Source organism: Canis lupus, chromosome X (assembly GCF_003254725.2).
Source record: "Canis lupus dingo isolate Sandy chromosome X, ASM325472v2, whole genome shotgun sequence".
Taxonomy (NCBI): Eukaryota; Metazoa; Chordata; class Mammalia; order Carnivora; family Canidae; genus Canis; species Canis lupus.
In genome coordinates, this window is record NC_064281.1 from 75,422,766 (window position 1) to 75,443,739 (window position 20,974).

Consider the following 20,974-nt stretch of genomic DNA (forward strand, 5'->3'; position numbering starts at 1 on the left):
AGAGAGAGGCAGAGACATGGGCAGAGAGAGAGAGAAGCAGACTCCCCACAGGGAGCCTGATGTGGGACTCGATCCCAGGACCAAGGTATCATGACCTGAGCCAAAGGCCGACGCTCAACCACTAAGCTATCCAGGCATCCCCCATGTCTACCTTGTGATTCTTATTGAGATTCTCCAGTATTTATCTTGCATTTCTGTTGCACCACATTACTAGCACTTCCCACAAATTCTACATATTCTTATTAGGCCTCAGAAAATACTTAATGAAAATATTACTGGCGGGGAATCCCTGGGTGGCTCAGCGGTTTAGCGCCTGCCTTTGGCCCAGGGCGCGATTCTGGAGTCCCGGGATCGAGTCCCACGTCGGGCTCCCAGCATGGAGCCTGCTTCTCACTCCTCCTGTGTCTCTGCCTCTCTCTCTCTCTCTCTCTCTCTCTCTGTCATAAATAAATAGATAAATCTTTTTTAAAAAAGAAAATATTACTGGTTTTATTTTATTTTTTTATGTTACTGGTTTTAATGAAAACATTATTGATGAATTTGCTTCCGTTAAAGCCAGGAAAGTAAACTTTAATAAATTCTGGACTGGGCGTAAATGAAATATTTAATCTTAATGCTGTGAATTTTAATGTATCTACTTTTCAATTTTTCAACTGTTTTAGTGTTCTGGAAAAAATTAACCATTCAAGATTACATAAAAACATGTATATGGGACCTACATTTTTTCTGTTGCCTCAGACTCCAATGTGGCTCAGTATGGCACTTTTGTTGATCTTGTCCTTTTTTAAAATTCTGATACTCTGTTCATCATGGATTTTTGCATTAATTTTCACTGACAAATACTGAATTATCTAGATTATGGAAGTTTTCTTTTTGTATCTCCTTAAGTTCTGTACACACAGTGAGTGCCTTATTCACCCCACCCTTATCCTACACTTGCTTGAGATCCTTAGGTATAGAAATAATCTATTTGAGACTAGTGGGCATCTGAAAGTACTGCAGTTGAAATATAGAGCTTTTATTCCTGAAAGTGGTTTCCATCATACCTCTCCACTTTTTAGTACAGAGTTCAGAGTTCTGAAGTGGGGAGAAATTTTATTTTTAAAATAATATTTATTTTTGAATAGGTAATACATTTACATGATTCAAAATTCAAAAGGCATACAGAAAAGATATATAGCAAAGTCTCCTCCCATCCTTACCCTCTAACTACCTAGCTCCACTACCTGGAGGCAACCAGTGTTAACAATATCCTTCAAGAGATAATTATGCGGGATCCCTGGGTGGCGCAGCGGTTTGGCGCCTGCCTTTGGCCCAGGGTGCGATCCTGGAGACCCGGGATCGAATCCCACGTCGGGCTCCCGGTGCATGGAGCCTGCTTCTCCCTCTGCCTATGTCTCTGCCTCTCTCTCTCTCTCTGTGACTATCATAAATAAATAAAAATTGAAAAAAAAATTTTTTTTTAAAAAAGAGATAATTATGCTTCTTCAAGCAAATGTATAAATATATTTTAATCTCCTCCCTTTTACACAAACGGTAGCATATTGTGTCTTGAATCTTACTGTTTTAACTACATATTAGAGCTCAATCCATATTTGTATATAAAGGGGTTCTTCATTTTTATAGCTGAAGAGTTAAGTATCTCATTGTAGCAACATTATTTAATCAATATCTTATTGAGAGTCACTTGGGTTGTTTCCAGTCCCCTTCTGTTACAATGCTGCAGTGAAGAACTTTGTCATTTTGAACATGTGAGTATATCTATAGGATGAATTCCTATAAGTCAGATTTCTGGAATAAAAGGTTTGTACATATATAATTTGGTAGATATTGTTAAACTACTGTCCAAGGAGATGGTACCAATTTATACCCCCACAAGCAATGTAAGGATAGCTGTTTCCTTATATCAGCCCACAACTGTGTGTTATCAGACTTTTGTTTTGTCAGTCTAACAGGTGAGAGATGATATGTGTCGGTTTTTAAATTTCTCTTAAATATGTTCACATGTTCACATGTTCAAGAGCCATTTGTATTTCCATTTCTTTGAATTGTCTCTTTATATCCTTTGTCTATTTTTCTATTGAATGGTCTTTTATTACTGATATGTAGGGGCCCCTTTATATAATAAGGAAATTAGTCCTTTGTAGAAAAGTTTCAAATATTTGTTTTCTGTTTGTTGTTTTTCTTTTAACTTTGCTTATGGAAAGTTTTGCTGTTCAAAAATTTTTATATAGACAAAATAACAATCTTTTATGGCTTCTGAGTTTTGTGTGAAGTAGGGAAGCTTGATGAAATCTCACTCAAGAATAAAGACTGAGGGAGATCTTAATAATCACTATATCAGTAAGGAAGGGAATGTGAATCACTTGACTGTTAGAAATTTCTGAAATTCAGGACGCCTGGGTGGCTCAGTGGTTGAGCATCTGCCTTTGGCTTAGGGCATAATCCTGGGATTCTGGGATCTCAAGTCCCACGTTGGGCTTTCTGCAGGGAGCCTGACGCTCCCTCTGCCTATGTCTCTGCCTCTCTCTCTGTGTGTTTCTCATGAACAAATACATAAAATCTTAAAAAAAATAAATTTCTGAAATTCCAAAACCTTTTCTCACATTTATTCTATATTTTGTCCTCATGTCTATTTCCCTAGAGTGATTCAAAGCAAAACCCTTAACATGTTAAGGGCCTACATGCTTGTCTTGAATAGGAAAAATGGGGTGAATTGAGAATAAAAGTTAATCTGGTATGAAGAAGAATTCCAAAGTGTTAGCAGCTTTAAGAGGAAAAGAAAGCATCCCTGGGACCTGCCTGAGGGAAGAAAAAAGAAGAAACTGCTTGAATAATGGGGATTAGCTCTTTCCACCAGGTGGTGTATCCTGCCACAAAATGATAATGAAAGATGGCGTTTAGAAAAAGAACTAGACAAGAAAGAAAGAAAGAAAGAAAGAAAGAAAGAAAGAAAGAAAGAAAGAAGAAAAGAAAAGAAAAGAAAGAAAAGAAAAGAAAAGAAAAGAAAAGAAAAGAAAAGAAAAGAAAAGAAAAGAAAAGAAAAAGAACTAGACAGTGTTGATAATGGTTCCTCTTTCGTGACAAGGTACAACAAGCAATATGATGACCACATTCGGTTTTTAAACAATACTAGTTTAGTACACAAGTCAGTCACATAATATAGAAAATAGCTTAAGCCTTATGGAAATGACTATAGGTCTCAAGTCCAGTTTAACAAATATTGCTGAGTCCCTGGCTCCTTTTTCCTTGTTGTCATTCTACTCCTGCTTCCTTTCCTTATCAAAGTATTGTATTAAAACTCAAGTGGTATTTTATCTTTTTTCTTCCTGGCTTCTCAACTTTCCTGGCTCGCTGCCCAGCCAGGAGTCTGCTTTTCCCTTTCCCTCTGCCCCTGCCCCCTGCTGATGCTCTCTCTTCGTCTCTCAAATAAATAAAATCTTTTAAAAATAAGTTTACAGAACATTGTATTTGTGAGTAATCTTTTAAGTATTTCTGACTTTAGGGGTGATGTTCCTCAAGGGTGATGTTCCTTATGTTCCTCAAATTGCAAAATGGCAAGAAACATTTCCAGGGGTTACCCAGACACTGGAACTGTGGAACTGGGGATAGTCATTTGTGTACCTTCCTCTCTGCTGCCTGTTCAACATGATCAGTTGATATCTTCCTCTCTCCCTACTCACCTTTGCTGGCCCTTTGAACCTCAAGGCGTCCTTTCATTGGCACATTATTCTACACCCTACCTCCTTTCCTATCATGTTTTACTTCCTTTCCATGATACTCCAGATTTCTCTCACAGCTCCCCCATATTCCTAATATGTCCCCACTTGCACTATTTGAATCCAGTCATCCAGTCTCTTGCCTGAATTAGTGAAATACTCTTACTACCGTTCTCTCTGCCTTAATCCAACTTCCATCTAGCTGCTTAAGGGATCTTTCTAAATATATACATGATGGTAAGGGGAAGACTCTCATTTATTTTAAATAATTTTATATGAAGTTTTAAAACATGCATGTAATACTGTTGTCATTTAAAAAGTGCAAATAAGGGATCCCTGGGTGGCGCAGCGGTTTGGCGCCTGCCTTTGGCCCAGGACGCGATCCTGGAGACCCGGGATCGAATCCCACGTCAGGCTCCCGGTGCATGGAGCCTGCTTCTCCCTCTGCCTATGTCTCTGCCTCTCTCTCTCTCCTCTATGTGACTATCATAAAAAAAGTGCAAATATTATATTACTCCAATGTTTAAAATTCCCCAAGTTTCCCGTTGATTGCGATAAAACTCAAAATTCTTTTTTTAAAAATCAAAATTCTTAATGTCATTTGCTCCATTAGCTCTGCCACTTCAATTAGTCAACTTCTTTAAGTGACTTTTCTCTTGTTCTCCCAGATAATGACCCTGCTACGTTATCAAAGATGCTCAGTTCTGAATAATAGTAATAAATAGCTACCTTTTAAGCATCTACAGTGTGCCAAGTGCTTTACACGTGATCTTCTCTTTCAACCCTGTAAGGTGGGCATTACCATTTCAGTTTTATAGATAACTGAAGATCAGAGGTTAAATGACTTCCCTAAGATCACACAGGTGTTGGCAGGCAGAATCAGAATTTGAACCCAGATTTCTTTAACTCTAAAACCTATGCTCTTTCCACTATATGATGCTATTTCTAGAATGAAATGTTCTGGTAACTCTGGCCCTACCTTTTAAAGAAACATTACTTCCTATCTTTAAATACATTAAGAGGTAGTTTAGTGTAGTAGTAGCTCCTCTCTCATAGTTGTAATTTTTTAAAAAGATGACCCATGTAAAATACTTAGTACAATACGTGGCAAATGGTATGCATACCGTCAGTGAAGCATAGCTATTATCATTATATTGCAGATACATCTCAAAATTCTCTTGGCCCTTTTGTTCATCTAAATCCCCAATCAGGCTGAGTGAAGTAAGTCAGTCGGAGAAGGACAAACATTATATGTTCTCATTCATTTGGGGAATATAAATAATAGTGAAAGGGAAAATAAGGGAAGGGAGAAGAAATGTGTGGGAAATATCAGAAAGGGAGACAGAACGTAAAGACTGCTAACTCTGGGAAACGAACTAGGGATGGTAGAAGGGGAGGAGGGCGGGGGGTGGGAGTGAATGGGTGACGGGCACTGGGTGTTATTCTGTATGTTAGTAAATTGAACACCAATAAAAAAAAAATAATAATAATAAATCCCCAATCAGTATGTCTGAATCCTGGCTTGCTATGTCTTAATTGTCCCTTCTATGTATTTCTGTGTATATTGTATAGGCTTTGCTTTTTTTGAGTGATTTTTTTTAATAAAGATACAGCTTTAGGGGCATCTGCCTTTGGCTCAGGTCATGACCCCAGGGTCCTGGGATCTAGCCCCGTTTCAGACTACCTGGTCAGTGGGAGCCTGCTTCTCCCTGTCCTTCTGCCTGCCACTCCCCCTGCTTGTGCTAATAAATAAAATCTTCAAAAATATATATAGCTTTAGATACACAACACCAATTTTACTAGTTCACACATTAAATGGCTAACTGTTGAAATGTTCATTTGTTAAGGTGTTACTGAATGTAACAATTTGTCAAATTGCTTTAGCATTTCTTATCTGAGTAATAAAGTAGTAATTCAATTAGTTTCTTTTACTGCAGGATTTGTTGTTTTTGCTGTGTGTAGTGACCAGTTCCACTTGCTTATCTTAGTGGGACCTCATGATGGCCCAAGTCACCTCCTAGTGTATATTCTTATCTATTCTTCTGTTGGCTCACTTTCTGTGTCAGTTATCAAGTTTGGGCATTGCCTTGAGGCAGCAGTTTTATGGGAGCCAATCACAAAACCAGCCCTCAACTGGATACTTTTGACTTGTCTTATGATTGGTGTAGCATTCAAATGAACTATCTGAACAAGGCCTTGGTTACTTTCAGTACCTATGTAGTCAGTCATTGACATGAAGTGTTTGCTTTCCCCGACAGCTGTGATCACCTTCTCTGCCATTCATTGAAAGGAATGGCAGCATAGACCCTCAACAACTTTGGTTAGTACCACCCGTCCTTACCATAGTTCTTGGCTTTTTCCTCCACACCTTTTGAGTTGTCTCTTGTGGTCTGTATCTGTTGTTCTTGGACTAGAGTTCAATTAATCTAAACAAACCCTTTTCTACCATGGAATAAAAATGCAAGTTACCAGACTTTTCTGCACCAGCCTCTTTTGAGTCCAGAAAATGAGGCTGGAAGAGAGTATGAAGTCTTAAAAGAAGCACTATTGGGTGGTCTTTGAAACAAAATCTTCCTGGGCCAAGATTTTTTTTTAAGGTAGTGATAGGAGTGAAGTGGTTTAAAAAAAAAAAGGACCACTGATTGCCTTGCATGTAAATGTTATCTTACATGGAGTTTATTGACTTGTTATAATTTTATCATTTTTAAAGATTTTATTTATTTATTCATGAGACACAGAGAGAGGCAGAGACATAGGCAGAGGGAGAAGCAGGCTCCCTGTGGGGAGGCTGATGCGGGACTCAATCCCATGACTCCGAGATAACAACCTGAGCGAGCCAAAGGCAGATGCTCAACCACTGAGCCACCCAGGTGCCCCAATTTGTTATAATTTTAAACCTAAACTCCATAGAGATTTGTTACCATAAATAAATACAAAGTTCTTGATTTCCTTTTATCTGTCATCCCTAATGTTCATTCATAAACTCATGGGCATAGGCCTCAGGGATAGTCTCGATTCAGTTTTCACAGTATGCTTAGGAAAATCCTAGAGGTCCTGAGACAGTGCCTTAGGCACCACAGGAGTGGGTGAGGTAGGAGTGGGGGTGACAATAGTGGGCCTCCAGATATCCCTGCCACTGCCTGAGCAGCTTTGTTTTCCTATTTTATATATTAGGCTTCTAAGATTTCATTTCAGGGAAAGAGTCTGCTAATCCAGTCCTTTTGTTTCAGATCTGGAGTCTTAAGCATTCTACTCTGAATATTGAAATGAGAATACTGAGTGTTGTTTAGATCTGACAGTACCATCTTTCTAGCAAGATTCTGAAAGTAAGGTTCTGAGATTAACAAAGCAAACAAAAGCTCACAAATTGTTGCTCTGGTATACTTAACCTCCTTGATGAGGGGGACAAATGTTTTACCTTTTCTTTCCCATTATCTTGTACCTAGTAGCGTTGAAACATATACTTGCTGCTCAAGCATATTGTATAAATCCGACAGACCTCTTTCTCATTATGTACATTAGCTGAGCAAACAGTTAACACTATAAAAGAAAACACTTAAGTTTGTGTCTAAATGTGATGAGAATATTTTAATACTAAATGAAGGAATGATATAGTTAATAAATAATAAAACAGCAATGTATAACAAAAAGGAAGAATAAGGAAGAATGAATAAGGCAGACTAAAGGACCCTTCCTTTAGGACTTGAGGGTTTCCATGAACACTAAATTTTGTGGGGAAAAAAAAATCAGTGGGATATACAGATACAAAGTATATACTAGATACTTGCCCTAAGAGCCTGATTTCTCCTGTACTTCAAAGTGCCATTATTTTTACTACTGTACATGTTTTCCAAACAATATCCAGACCCTCCTAAAACTTAAGTTATTTCACATCATTCATCTGCTAAAAGCCCTCAAGTGGCTCCCCATCTTGTCAAGTCCTTGCAATAGCCTATAATGCCCTACATGATCAGTGCACTTACCTGCCTCCCAGTCCCAGTCTGTCTCATGCATAGGTCTCTGACTTTATTTACCATTCTCCTTACTCATTTTACTCCAGCCATATTGACCTTTTGACTCTTCCACCTTAGCAGCATGGCATGTTGCTCTGACCTTGGGGCCTTTGGACTTGCTGTCACCTCTGCCTGAAATGTTCTTCCCAGATACCAACATGGCTTGATCATTTAATTTTTTCAGGTCTCTGTGAAATGCCACATTCCCAAGGAGGCCTTCTCTAACCATGTCTCAAATAACAACACCCCCCACAAACATTCCCTTATACCCCATACTCTTTTTCTCCATGGCACTCATTATACTGACGCACTGACATTTTATGGGTTTGTTGCCTGTCTCCCCTCTCTAGAACATAAGCTCCACAAGAGCAGGAACTTTGTTTTTTGTGCACTCCTGAAGCCCTGGCACCCAAATCAGTGTCTGGCACAGAGTAATCACTTAAAACTTTTGTGAATTTTCCCACCAGACTTTTAAAAAATTTCCTTGTAGTCCCCATATGGTGGAAATAAAAAGGACTTGAGGCTTCTAGAAATATGTATTTCCCCCAAACCCTCATGGTTCTGATCTAGAGGCTTCCATGTTAGGTCTACACTCCACTCTACTCGCATTTGAAGCTAGGAGGGGAATCCAGTCAATATAACCTCTTCTACTACACTCAGGGAACTGACTGTCAGCATTGAATTCCTTTCTTCCCTATCCCTTCTCAAAGTTCTCCTTTCTCACAAAAAGGTAAGACAGACATCACTGAAATACCATGCTATTCCTTGCACAGAGTAAGTACCCAGACAAACTATACTTCAGCCTTGGAGCCAGCCTACATTGAATCTCTCCAGGGTGCAGGTGATAACCAGAATAGAAAGCCTTCTCAATCAGAGTTGAATTTTTTATAAGCTTTTATTTCAGTGATCAAAAGAATGCAGTAAATGGAATCTATACTGATTAACATTAGGCATGCACCTCTACCTGAAACTGCTGTTAGCTTTTGACTGGCCTAAATCTTTATAAACTATTTAGGCACATCTTTGATTTTTTTTGGACCCTGATATACAGGGTAAGTAAGCTTCTTCCTTGTGACAGTTTAGTACTGAGAATTATGCTCACTGGCTGATTCCTTTATATCTAAAGGCCTCTAGACACTCAGGCTACCTGTACTACCTTGAGACCATAACTTATACATTAAAGTAAATCACAGCATAAGGGAAGGAGATAATCTAGAAAGCTGAGTGTATTGTATTAACATCCCATAGATTTCTTTCCAGCACTGATAGTCAAAACACTAGATAAGGAGGCCTATAGTTAAGTACCAAATTACTTTTCTCCACCTGCTACCCTTTCTGAGAGACACAAAGATGTATCAATCTCCCCAGAAATCTGAAATGAATCCACACAAATGACAGATTTTACTTTATGTGGTCCCACTGTCAAATTAGAGAAAGCAGTTCCACTATCAAAATTATAGGGAGCAGTTTATGGGACTTTGAGAAAGCATAGTCCCATATACAGTAATATGCATCTAGTAGTTTTCCCATTCATCTGTCAATTGTTTTCACAAGATTAGCATTAAAAAACAATCAAATACATATATGACCCTCAACCCCCCCCCCACACACACAAAATTGGTCTTTGTTCATTCTCAGATGACAGGATGTCCCAAGAGTGACAAAGGTGGGAGCCAATCCCCCCATAGCCTTTTCTTCAACTATCCCATCAATCGTTCTTCATTTCTTGAACTACCTTCCTTTTCCAAAGAGGTAATGCTGAAATCAGTCAGAAAGGCTTTCTGAGAAAACTGGCTTGGATTTCTGGGTCTGTTCCAGTCGATTCAAGATGAATTGGCTTGTATCAATGAAGCGCTCAACGCAGTTCACAAAACAGGCCTCAGCCCGACTGTCCAACTTTGGCCCAGGCTTGTCCATGCACTTCTCCTGCTCAGGACAAGATACAAAATCACAAAAAGAACATGGGGAAATAATCGAGGAGGGCGAGGAGGGCGAGGTGGGCAGGGGGGAATTCTTGTTAGAGGAAAAACTTCACCACCTAAAAACAGTATCTGATATGTTACTATTTCACATTTGGCATGTGGCAAGCAGTTATCTACAGTTTTACCTTAAATTCTCACAACAACCCTACAAAATAGATACTATTGTTAGTCCTTACTTTACAGAGAGGGAAGGGTGGCTGAGATATTTTGCCCAAAGTTACTGGAACAGAAAATGGCGGAGCTATTACAGAGCAAACAAAAGGAGGGGGGGTGCAAAATACAAGAGAGGTAAACTTTCACTGAATTTGGTTGTAACTCCACAATGCTGCCGCCATTAATTGTTTTTAGGTGAACTCCAGGAAAAAAAAGGGGGTGAAAGAATAAAGCACGGCAGTGACACTCTAAAACCTACGAAAGGAAAAAAAGAAATCTATTACCTGATTCTGTAACACTGTCTACTTAAGCCAGAAGTTCTTGAATACTGTCATGATGTATGGAAAATTATATGAATTTTCCTAAATGGCCCACAGAATCTGAAAGAAGCTTACAGATTCTTAAAGGAGTCCTTAACCACAGCCCCTCCTGGCCAAAATGTAATGAATCACAGATTTTTTTTTAAAGAATCAAAGCACCAAGGAGTACAGAAGTAAGCATTTGTTAGGGGCCAGAGTCCAGCAATACTGTAAGTTTATGTGAAAGGGGCTACAGAACTGATGACTGTATATAGTTCAAGATTAAGTGGTTCAAATGAACTTTGTTCGTTATTCTTTGCTGTGTACACAAGCCTCTCACACTGTCCACTTCCAAGGAAAATTATCCTTAGCCTCTGAATTCTATGGGTTTTCTTTCCACAAGGCAGGGCAGTTATGCTGTCCTTGATAGCCAGAGAACACTTTGATCCCAAGCTGCAAATGCCTTCCACCCTTTGCCAAAGTTCCCTCACAGGACATATCAATTCTTCAACAGTCAGACCTGAAAGGGCTTAGTATTACACAACAATCCAACAAGAAAGCAAGTAAGAGAGAGTGTGTGTGTAGAGATTACACCACTTTTACAGTTAGTGGGCTAAAGCCACTCATTTCTCACGGGCGATGGTTAAAGCAACTGGGTAATCCAGGTAAACCGTGAGGAATCCAGAACAGGAGATTCACTCTCTGGGAATAGGGGCTGCAAAGATAAAATCTCAGTATTGGTGGCTCTCATCAGTCTTGGTGATCAGCACTTGGCAGCTTCAAACTCAGGTGCCTAAAGTGCTGCTCTGGACAGGGGCAAAAGTCGGCTGTGATCCCCAGTCCTCCCTCTGCACCAACAAAGCCAAGGTCTGGGGTGAGAGTGCCCCGAGAAGCGGAGTCACCTTTTCTATCTTCCCGCTATGTCTGAGCAACGTGAGGAAATCAAGGGAGCGCTACTGGGTCCTCCCCCTCCCCGAATTCCGGACGTCCTGGCGAGTCTCGCCTGGCAAGGTCGGGGGAAAGTAGGTACCGTGGCCAGGTCCCAGCCCCAGGCTCCTCACCCAACAAAGTTCCGTCATCTGGTGCACCAGTTGCTGGAAGCGTTGCTTTTGAGTCTCCACCTCGATGAAATGCTGCAGCTGTGGATCCACCGAGCCCAAACCCGCCGCGGATGAAGACGAGGAGGAATCCATCCCAGCACCGCCACGCGTGCCTAGACGAACTCCGCACCAACTCACCGACCTTCACGTGTCTCCGCGACGGAACCGGAACCACAACCAGCCACCTCCCGGCCCACCTCCGTGAGCGCACTGCGCCGGCGCGTGGCCCTGTGCGCGGGTCTGCGCCCGCCCGCCCGCCGCTCCTCCCAGCCTCCTGTGCGCCCGGGTCCCGCCCGCTACCCCGAGGCTGCGCCCCACGTGAGCCCTGAGGCCTCGGAGCTTGCAGCCCAGTGCTGCGGTGCTTTCTTCTTCTATAGGAACGAGAAAGGGAAAAAGGTAAAAGAGGAAGTTACTTAAGTCAAGTTACTTAACACGTGGCCGGGTTCCGGCTGGCCCAACAGCCCCGCCCCTGCCCACTTCCAAATGGGCCCGCGCTTTTCGTGCTGCAGTACTGGCTCTCGCTTGGCCCAGACTGCCATCCTGGGGCGACAGTTCTTTGATGGTGTTTTCCCTCCTATCGGAGGAGAAAGAGGCTCCGGCAGAATTTGTCCCCAACTTTCAGATTCGTTCCGGTAACAATTCATGCCTGTCGTTTGCCAGGCACTGGTGCTTTGCTTGTGAGTTTGTCTCTGACTCGGAGCCAGAATTATCCAAGAGCCAGAGGGGTTAAATTGCTGAGGATCTTGTCCAGTTCTCAAAGTAGGAATATGCCAAACCAATGCCACACAAAAGTTTTCTGGAACACTGAGAGTGTTTCCGAGAGGTTGCGGGATTAATCGAGACAGCAAGAAACTTTCATGCATTCCAGTAATTTTATTTTATCAAAACACCCCCCTCCCATTTTTATGACACCCTTTTATTCTTGTCAAATTCTGCCTCCCCCACCAAGCTCTAATGCCTACCCAAAGAGTTGTTGGACCCCTTGTCAGGCTATTTACATCCCTCCCTCCCCCAAACTTTCTATTCCAAATTCAGTCTGTTTTCATACTCATGGAAAATTTTCTCTCTGAGGACAATACCAGACACAATAATTCCTTGGCTTTTGCTTAGAAGGTACTATCTCAGGTAATCAAAGAAGAGAGTCATTCCTAGATGTAGAGAGGGGCCTTTGGGTATTCATTGAGAGTACAAAGGCTCCAGGGCCTGTAAGCCTGGGATTTCCTCAGAAGAAGTGAAATTGGGCCTTGTGGAAGAGAGGAATAGAACCAAGAAGCCTATTGGTGAACTCAGGATTCTTCATCCATGACATCTAGGATGTTGCTCAGAAGAATTTTGAAGGTAGGACGTTCCTCTGCTTTCTAAAACCAAAGAAAAAGCAGTGTGTTACAGTGGGCTAGAATCCAGAATTCAGGGGAAATGCAACATGTAGGCAGAAATGTTTATTAAGTATATACAATATGACCTGTAGCATACCCTGTAAAAAAAAAAAAAAAGGAAAAGAAATAGAAGTGCTCCATGAAGTCCTTGTTCACTTTTCATCTTCAGTAGCTCAGGTGATGAGGATAATTTGCAAATTAAACTAACAAACACTGATTAAAACTGAGGGCAAATTCATTACAAAACTGTACACCAATGCATCATTATTTTGGATCCTCAAATGAAAAATGGCTACTAAACAAGTTTAAATGTTTGCCAGATCTGAACTCTTGTAAGCTTTCTTTTTTAATTAATTAATTAATTAATTTTTTATTGGAGTTCAATTTGCCATCATATAGAATAACACCCAGTGCTCATCCCATCAAGTGCCCCCCTCAGTGCCTGTCACCCAGTCACCCCCACCCCCCACCCACCTCCCTTTCTTGTAAGCTTTCAAACACCATTCTATCATCCCGTAGCCAAAGTTTTAGCAAGGAATTAACATTTCAAGACCATGGGCTGCATCACTGAGCAGGGCCCCCTCGGGCACCTGGGACATTTTATTAGTACTGTCCGGCCTTTAGACTAAGGCCTTTTGTGAGAGCCATGGTCCATAAACCCCTGAGGTAGTTAGTGATTCAGGGCATATTCATGCCAGAAAGGTCTCAATCCATCAGAACCAAAAAGTCATCAATTTCTTTTTCCTTTGAATCAGTGGTTTGTAAACCTAGCTGAGTACCAGAATTTCCTGGGAAGTTTAAAAGGACATTTCTGGGTTCTGCTTCAGACACACCTAATTGGAATCTCTGAAGATAGGGCCCAGTCATTTGCAGTTTTAAGAGTACACCAGGGATTCTGATATGCATCCAATTTCAGGAGTACTACTTTAAACAGGCTGTGGAGACAGTACCTGTCTAAAACAGTCAACTAGTGGAGTGAGGACGTCCTAGTTGGGAAGGAGCAGAGTCCATCCCCCATAATCCTGCATGGCACAGGAGAGAGAGGGAAATGTTTGTCCCTTTCTTCATGCTTCCTTTGTGACCTAAGTCATTTGTTGAAGGGAAAGGAGCCACGCTCTAATGCAGTTACCCACTTTTCACCCCACCAAGAGGGCTCCACATTCACATATGTGCTTATTGGACATTGTGCTTCCCTGTTTCTAGGGGTACAGCATCTATTTCCTACTAGTGATTGAGGTTGCCAATTTAACATTACCCAGGATATACTGAAAAGTGGAAAAAGCACCTCTGAAAGAACCCAAGGTGAGAGCACCAAAACATTTTAGTAATAGTGGGACAGACTCCTTATTTTCAAAATACCACATCTACCCACATACCTCATGATGCACCATATTTTTTTTTTTTTATAAACGACCACTGCCTATTTTAGTTCTCTTTCAGGAGGTTTTTTTTTTTTTAATTCTAGTTAGCACCACAGCCAGGAAAGGTTGGCTGTTAATAAAGTAGAAGAAAGGACCAATGATGTCCAAAGGAATGAACATAAATTTTAATGGCTTTTCTTTTTAAATGTCAATACATTTGTCTGAGTGCCTTTAACTGCCTGCTTATGATAGGTGACACAGCCCCACATCTCCTCTCCTTGAAGCTGAGTTGGTAATGGGGTCTGCTGGTGGTACTCTAGTGAGAACTAGATGAGCCTGGGAAAGTCTCTGACCATCAAAGGACTGAGGTACAGGCTGGGCCCAAGAATGTGCACAGTTATCAGTGTGTACCCAGCTGCCACATGGCCAGGGAGAGTGGGGACTGGGTGCCTGGCTGGCTAAATAGGAAAGTAGGCTCAGGAAATTAATTTAAGAGGTCCTAATAAAACACTTACCTCATGCCAGCAGCTGTACATGATGGTATATACTCTCTCTGAAGCTAGATGAGGCCTATAGAGACGGAGGCCTTGGGCAATGTGTTCAGCAGTTTCACTGTTAGTAAATCTTTCATATGGCATCTTCCCCAGAGAGTAAATTTCCCACATCAAAACCCCTAGACAATGAAAAAAATATATTAAGCTGATTTAGTCTCTTTGGGTGTTTGGGATCCTAGTCTTCCTAGATCAACCTCAGATTATTATATTCAGCTGATTCCCCACTCTGTGAATTTTCCATTTTGTCCCAACTTCTGCTGTAGTACTGCCCACACTGGAGAGTAATCGGGGTTGTACTGGACTATTAGTTCTTCTGGAGAGAGACATCATCTTATTTGTCTTTGTAATTATAGGGTCTGGCAGAGTCCCATGGTGCATAATCAGTATTCAAAAGCTGTGGAATACTAAATAAATTGTTTCTCTCGATTGTAAATTCTAAGAAGGCAGAGATGAAGTCTAGTTTACTCTTTCTATCCTCAGGAACCCCTGTGGTGCCTGACAATGGTGAGCACTCCCTAAGGACTAGAAGAATGAAAACAACAAATAATAATCTCTCTGTGCAGGTTGCAAAGTGTGAAATTCCCCAATTGCATTCCTCTTCCTTTGAGCTGTATAATCTGTATAATTTTATTCACTCACCAAAAGCCCAGATGTCAGATTTGCTGCTGAACTTGCTATACATAAGGACTTCTGGTGGTGACCATCGGACTGGAAATTTGGAGCCTACTGAGCTTGTATATTCATCATCCAGGACATACCTGCAGAGGGTTCAGGACTTGTTACAATTTTTTTTTTGACTTGTTCCTATTTGGAGAGCTTGACATTTACTTAAATTTTCTTGGCACAGTCACATGAGCTAAACAAATACATGCTTACAGGCCAACCAGTGTGTTTTACAAATGTTACATTTAATGTATTCCTGTTTTCATATCTGATTTAGCTTTCCTGATTGACAATATGGTTACAGCAAGGATGAAGTGAAATAAGATCTATTAGGCACTCCTTTCTTCTTCTTTCTCTCCCTTTCTGTTTTATCCTTCCTTCTATTCTGCAGTTGCAAGTGGGGACTAGACTGATTAGGAAAGAAGGAGGCAAGGGAGAGAGAGAGAGAGAGAGAGAGAGAGAGAGAGGCAGAGGAATAAAGACAACAGGGTTGACAGATCAAAATGAGGTATTGGGGATCTTAGCTTTAAAAAGAGGGATGGAAGGCAGCCCTGGTGGCTCAGCGGTTTAGCGCCGCCTTCAGCCCAGGGCCTGATCCTGGGGACCAGGGATCGAGTCCCACATTGGGCTTCCTGCATGGAGCCTGCTTCTCCCTCTGCCTGTGTCTCTGCCTCTCTCTCTCTCTCTGAATAAATAAATAAATCTCTCTCTGTGTGTGTCTGTCATGAATAAATAAATTAAATAATTAAAAAAATAAAAAGAGGGAGGGAGAGGGGCACCTGGGTGGCTCAGTGGTTGAGCACCTGCCTTTGGTTCAGAGTGTGATCCCTTGGTCCTGGGATCCTGGAATTGAGTCCTGCATCAGGCTCCCTGCAGGGAGCCTGCTTCTCCCTCTGCCTATGTCTCTGCCTCTCTCTGTGTGTCTCTCATGAATAAATGAATAAAATATTTTTTAAAAGAAGAGGGAGGGAGAAAGGAGAGGAAGGAGATATTATAATAAAAGAATGAAAGAAATGACAAATAATTCAGAGAAAGAAGAGGAAGAAGATGGTGAGAAAGACTAGAATGAGGGGGAAAAAAGAAAGGGAGAGGATTCAAAACAATAATGCTGCGTCATGTTGTACTGTGCTATTTTTACTTTTAGAAGGAAAGGTGAAAATGGCACACTCACCTGGACAGGCCGAAGTCAGATACTTTAACAACTCCTTGATCGTTTACCAAACAGTTTCGAGCTGCCTGTAGTACAACAGTTACCCATGAGACTCTGCCTTTGGCACACAGGTTAAAGGTACAAAGCTTCTGCCCACCAGGGGAATGAAGCCAGGGAAGCCTCATCTCTTTCAGCTCAAGAAACACTTTCCCACCCAGCAGGTGTCAGGTGATGCCACTGAGAAACTCTGATGCATTTCCACTACATCTAAAGCAACCTGATATATAGACATAAGTAAAGCATTGAGGGCAGGCAGAATGATTTCATTCACATTGACGATTCCATGATACCCCATCCTCTCCTGAATTGATGAAAGAATCAGGGAGAACAGAAAACAAGTTTGTTTTGTTTGCTTCTCTGCCAGTGGGACTAAGACAATTTGAGCCTTGGCTTGGCTGAAATAAATAGGGGCACAAACTCTGATGCCTCTAGAGGTCAGGCAGGCAAAGTGATAGAATGAAATGGGGTGGGTAGATTGCAGGAAATGGCAGAGCATGCAGTTGGCCTGGAGGAGGCAAGCTGCTCCTCAGCTCCATCTGACTATTAGCATGGCCTCTGTGAATGAGCCTGCTGTTTCAAGATGGTCAAGATTTTCAATAGAAGCTGGAAATTCAGGTTTTTCAAATGTGTTTGTGTTTGCTGACTAACATAGAACATTTAAAAAACAATGACGAATGTACCCACAGACCCCCATTATATGACTCTGATGTAACCAAATGATGGTTCTGTGCCACTGGGAAGTAGGGTACCCTTCTGTCCTGAAGGACCCCACCATTTCCTTGTTGTGGTAGGGGGCTGGCACGAGTGACTGCTCCAGCTTCCACCTTGGCACAAGTTGTACTGTTGAGGCTGGAGATCCTTGACTGGCTGACTACTGGGGCATAGGTTCGTTCACCTAACTCTTACTGTTTTCTAGACAAAACTGAAATGATAATTCTAGCAACCCTCCTTATCCAGGTATGATATATCTTCCTCTGCTACTTCCACCCCCTCAGCCCTTGGTCCCAGGCCAATCCTTCTGAGGTCCTACCAGGTCTCGGTGAAGGAATTGCTTTGACTCCAGGTATTCCATGGCTTCACAGACATCCTTGCACATCTCCAGCAGCTGCTGAGTCTGGAAACGGTTGCGCATTTCCCTCAGGTAGTTCAGGAGGCAGCCATTGGCCATGTACTCAGTGATGATGAAGATAGGGCGCTGTTTGGTGCAGACGCCATACAATTGTACCAGCTTCTCATGGGAAAGATTCCTACAGAAGAGGCAACAAACCTTTCTGGCTCTGCATACTAATCAGAAAGGGACTGGATAGGAAAGGGGTTGGCCTGGAAGTAGAGCATCAGATAAGGGACTGTGATAACAAGTTGAGCTTCCTCCTTCCTTCCCTTTTTTTTTTTTTTAATTTTTTTTTTAGAATACTTTTTAAAAAAAATTTTTATTTATGATAGTCACACAGAGAGAGAGAGGCAGGCTCCATGCACCGGGAGCCCGACATAGGATTCGATCCCGGGTCTCCAGGATCGCACCCTGGGCCAAAGGCAGGCACTAAACTGCTGCGCCACCCAGGGATCCCCTTCCCTCCCTTTTGATCTAAACCCCCAAAGTGCCTAATATGTGAGGGTGGGCAGGGATTTGGAGCCCAAACAGAACAGAAAATAAGCTCAGGGCTGACTGAACACCAAGGCTAATCAGAAGCAGTCTTTCTTTTGAAAGTCTCATTTTTCACATTTATCCCCAAATGCTACAATAGTACACACCCATGATCAATACTATTAGCAACCAATATGTAAGGCAAAGAAATGATTACTTTAGCGGTTAGTACTCCCAACAAAGACTGACCTCAGGTCTTGGTCCCAAATCTCTCTCAATCTAAGTCACCTTAAGCCACAGTGGAAACTTTCTCAGTAATTCCTAGACTCCTAGGAGTCTAGGAGTCTCCTAGTAATTCCTAGACTCAGTAATTCCTAGATTGTAGAGCTGAGTTTGGGCTGTAACTCACATCATGACTTTGGCTTCTTCAATGAATTCATCCTCAGACATGGAGCCTTCTTTGATCATCTTGATGGCCACATCATATTGGCCTCTCCATTTCCCATATTTCACTACCCCAAACTGTCCAGTCCCCAGCTCCTTCAAGAAGGTCAGGTCCTTTGGATCAATTTCCCATGATCCTATAACAACAAAGCCTCAATATGATTATTTTGGGAATCATGTATGTATAATTCCTACAATAGGTAAGAATCCCTACTAGGGGCAGAAAAGGCAAGCAGTAAAAGGGAAATGCTCAAGAATATAATCTATCTTTGCTCAGGTCAATCTCAGGGACAGGGTGGTTACTGGTTGGAGGAATTGGAATTCTAGCTGCACATCAGCCATAAAGGAAGGAGAAACTAGACAATCTTTTAAAATCTCTTTATGATTATGGTTTTTTTAATCACACAAAAAATAATCCCTTTATGAATCTATGTTCTTGCAGTCCCAGTAGGAGCCACCAGAGGGAGGAAACTATTAAATAACTTGTTTATTAAATAATCTTCTTTGAGGCAGCTGGTGCAGAACAGTGTGCTGCAAGGTCCAGTGGGGTCAGCCAAAGGTAGTCCTGGTAACTGACCAATCCACCCTACCCTAGAGAAATAAGCAGTTACCGTAGCCCAGGCCTGCAGTGGAAGGTGCATTCTTGTTTTGTTGAGACACTGGATATTTGAGCCTAGATATGAGCCCTGAAACATACAGAGAGGGTCATGCTGCTGGTGCAGTGTAGGAGGTGGGATGCTGAACACACCCTCACTTAAAACCTCACACTTCTTATATCCATTCTTCCGGTACATTTTGAATCCCAGAAGATCTCCACGAACCCAAATTTTTCAGGAAGCTTCTCTTCTCACCAAAGAATTTTCAGAAGAAAAAAAGAGAAAATACTAATGGAAATACACTCCCCAACTAAATATATCCCCACCTCCCAGCCCAGGCTTAGCTCACATCCTACTGCTGCTTTTAATACTGAAAAGTGTAATTGGGACCCTATAAAATGATGGCCTCAACACTGCCTTGCATGGAGGTAGCAGATAGCAGCAAGTCTTCTCAGTGAAGCTTATCCCATGCATTCATGCCCTCACCAATCTCCAGTTTTTTAAATGTCTACCCTACTTAGAAACTGTCTTCTGGTGTTTTCTAACCTGTATGTTCTTTGAGGGCAAGGACCTTGACTAATAATTTTACTGTGATCTCCAGTACCAACAAAATTGCTGAGTAGATGATAGGAACTCAATGAATACTCACTGATTTGTTAATTTACCAGCATCTTCTGTCTTTCCTTAGCACTGAGCATCAGTCATCAAATAAGAAGTCACTCCCTACTGGCTGAGAGTCTGCCTTTGACTGCCTCTTTACTTGATCTCTACCTGGCATCATAGGGGTTTTCTTTCACCAAATTTGCACTACCCTGTGAGGCTTTTTCTTCTCACCACCTTGTCCCGAATTGCTTCTCCTGGTTTTTGTCACATCCTTCTTCTCTGGTACCCCTGATACTCACCTGCAGAGTTATGCTGATGGTAGTTAATGAGCTCAGGAATGGTGCTGAAAAGGTGCTTCTCTGCCAGGTAATACTGGCTCTGAGGTGTGGAACACACAACATAATGGCGTATCACCCCTTGAGGGTCCCTGAAGAAGTGGATGCTGAGTCAGCAACTTGGAAACAAGGGTCAGCAGGACCCAAGAAGTAAAGTGAAATGAATTTTGAGTTTAAGGGACAGAGGTAGTAGGAGGGATACACCATTAAGAAGCTATTGGGGGTACTAGGAGAGGCACACCATTAAAGCACCTCTGTCCTTTGTCCCCAGGGCCTTGAAACAGTAACACTTACCCTGTAGATTTAGCAAACACAGACACAGTATATTTTCCAGCTTTGCTGGAGTCTCTGACAATGAAACCTCCTTCTTTCCCCTGAAACAATGAAAAAGAAGCTGACTTGAAGGAGGAAGTGGCACTCACATCTGCATTCCACCTGCCCAAACTTGAGAGAAAAAGTGAAGCCCTAATCTTACTGCCAAGTTCCATGTTTGAACTGCAGCCTCATTGTTTTTGATAGTGAAAAGTGCAATTGATATCCCCCTCCATAAAATGATAGTCTTGACACTGCCTTGCTTTGAGGTGACAGAGAACAGCAAGCCCTCACTTGTTGTGCAAGGAGAATGCCATTTGCCTGTGGTCACACACTTACCTCTTGCTTCAGCAGTTGCTCAGCTTGACTTCGAGTCATGTGTTTGGAATACCACCTGTAAAGGGAGAATGCTTCAGTGGCTCTTCGGCTGTGGTGTTAGCAGGTGGCAGAGGTGTCCGGGGATGGGATCAGAGATAGAGCACTCAAGGACAATCCATTTTCATGATTAGGGAGAAAGGACAGTGACAAAAGATTGGCATTTTCACCCTTTCAAATGTTTCCTATCAAGTTGTCAAATCCTTTTCTTTGAGTGGTTCTTCTGGGTTGGAGTGGGGGTGGGGCATGGTGACCTCTGTAGCTCTCATAAGCAAAGGGTGTTTGGGGGTGAGA

At 42.0% G+C, this 20,974-nt stretch overlaps 2 protein-coding genes across 5 annotated transcripts in view; both read right to left on the reverse strand.

The window, feature by feature from the left end:
* Nucleotides 1-8,608: 8,608 nt before the first annotated feature.
* TIMM8A (translocase of inner mitochondrial membrane 8A) lies at nucleotides 8,609-11,651 on the reverse strand. The gene is made up of 2 exons (XM_025431704.3): nucleotides 11,228-11,651; nucleotides 8,609-9,658 (listed from the first exon to the last, which is right to left on the reverse strand). Exons 1-2 carry the CDS (start codon nucleotides 11,357-11,359, stop codon nucleotides 9,497-9,499), a joined length of 294 nt encoding a protein of 97 aa, XP_025287489.1. The 5' UTR covers nucleotides 11,360-11,651; the 3' UTR covers nucleotides 8,609-9,496.
* A 465-nt stretch (nucleotides 11,652-12,116) lies between these two features.
* Nucleotides 12,117-20,974, reverse strand: part of BTK (Bruton tyrosine kinase) — a 31,746-nt gene continuing 22,888 nt past the window's right edge. For all 4 annotated transcript variants that reach the window (XM_025431702.3, XM_025431703.2, XM_035711841.2 and 1 more), the window contains 10 exons: nucleotides 20,645-20,699; nucleotides 20,288-20,367; nucleotides 19,958-20,085; nucleotides 19,071-19,145; nucleotides 18,425-18,596; nucleotides 17,461-17,677; nucleotides 16,392-16,456; nucleotides 15,197-15,315; nucleotides 14,519-14,676; nucleotides 12,117-12,624 (listed from right to left, as the gene is read on the reverse strand). In XM_025431702.3, the coding sequence (XP_025287487.1) occupies nucleotides 12,553-12,624; nucleotides 14,519-14,676; nucleotides 15,197-15,315; nucleotides 16,392-16,456; nucleotides 17,461-17,677; nucleotides 18,425-18,596; nucleotides 19,071-19,145; nucleotides 19,958-20,085; nucleotides 20,288-20,367; nucleotides 20,645-20,699 (1,141 nt within the window). In that variant the 3' untranslated portion in view covers nucleotides 12,117-12,552. The remainder of the gene's footprint in view (nucleotides 12,625-14,518; nucleotides 14,677-15,196; nucleotides 15,316-16,391; nucleotides 16,457-17,460; nucleotides 17,678-18,424; nucleotides 18,597-19,070; nucleotides 19,146-19,957; nucleotides 20,086-20,287; nucleotides 20,368-20,644; nucleotides 20,700-20,974) is intronic.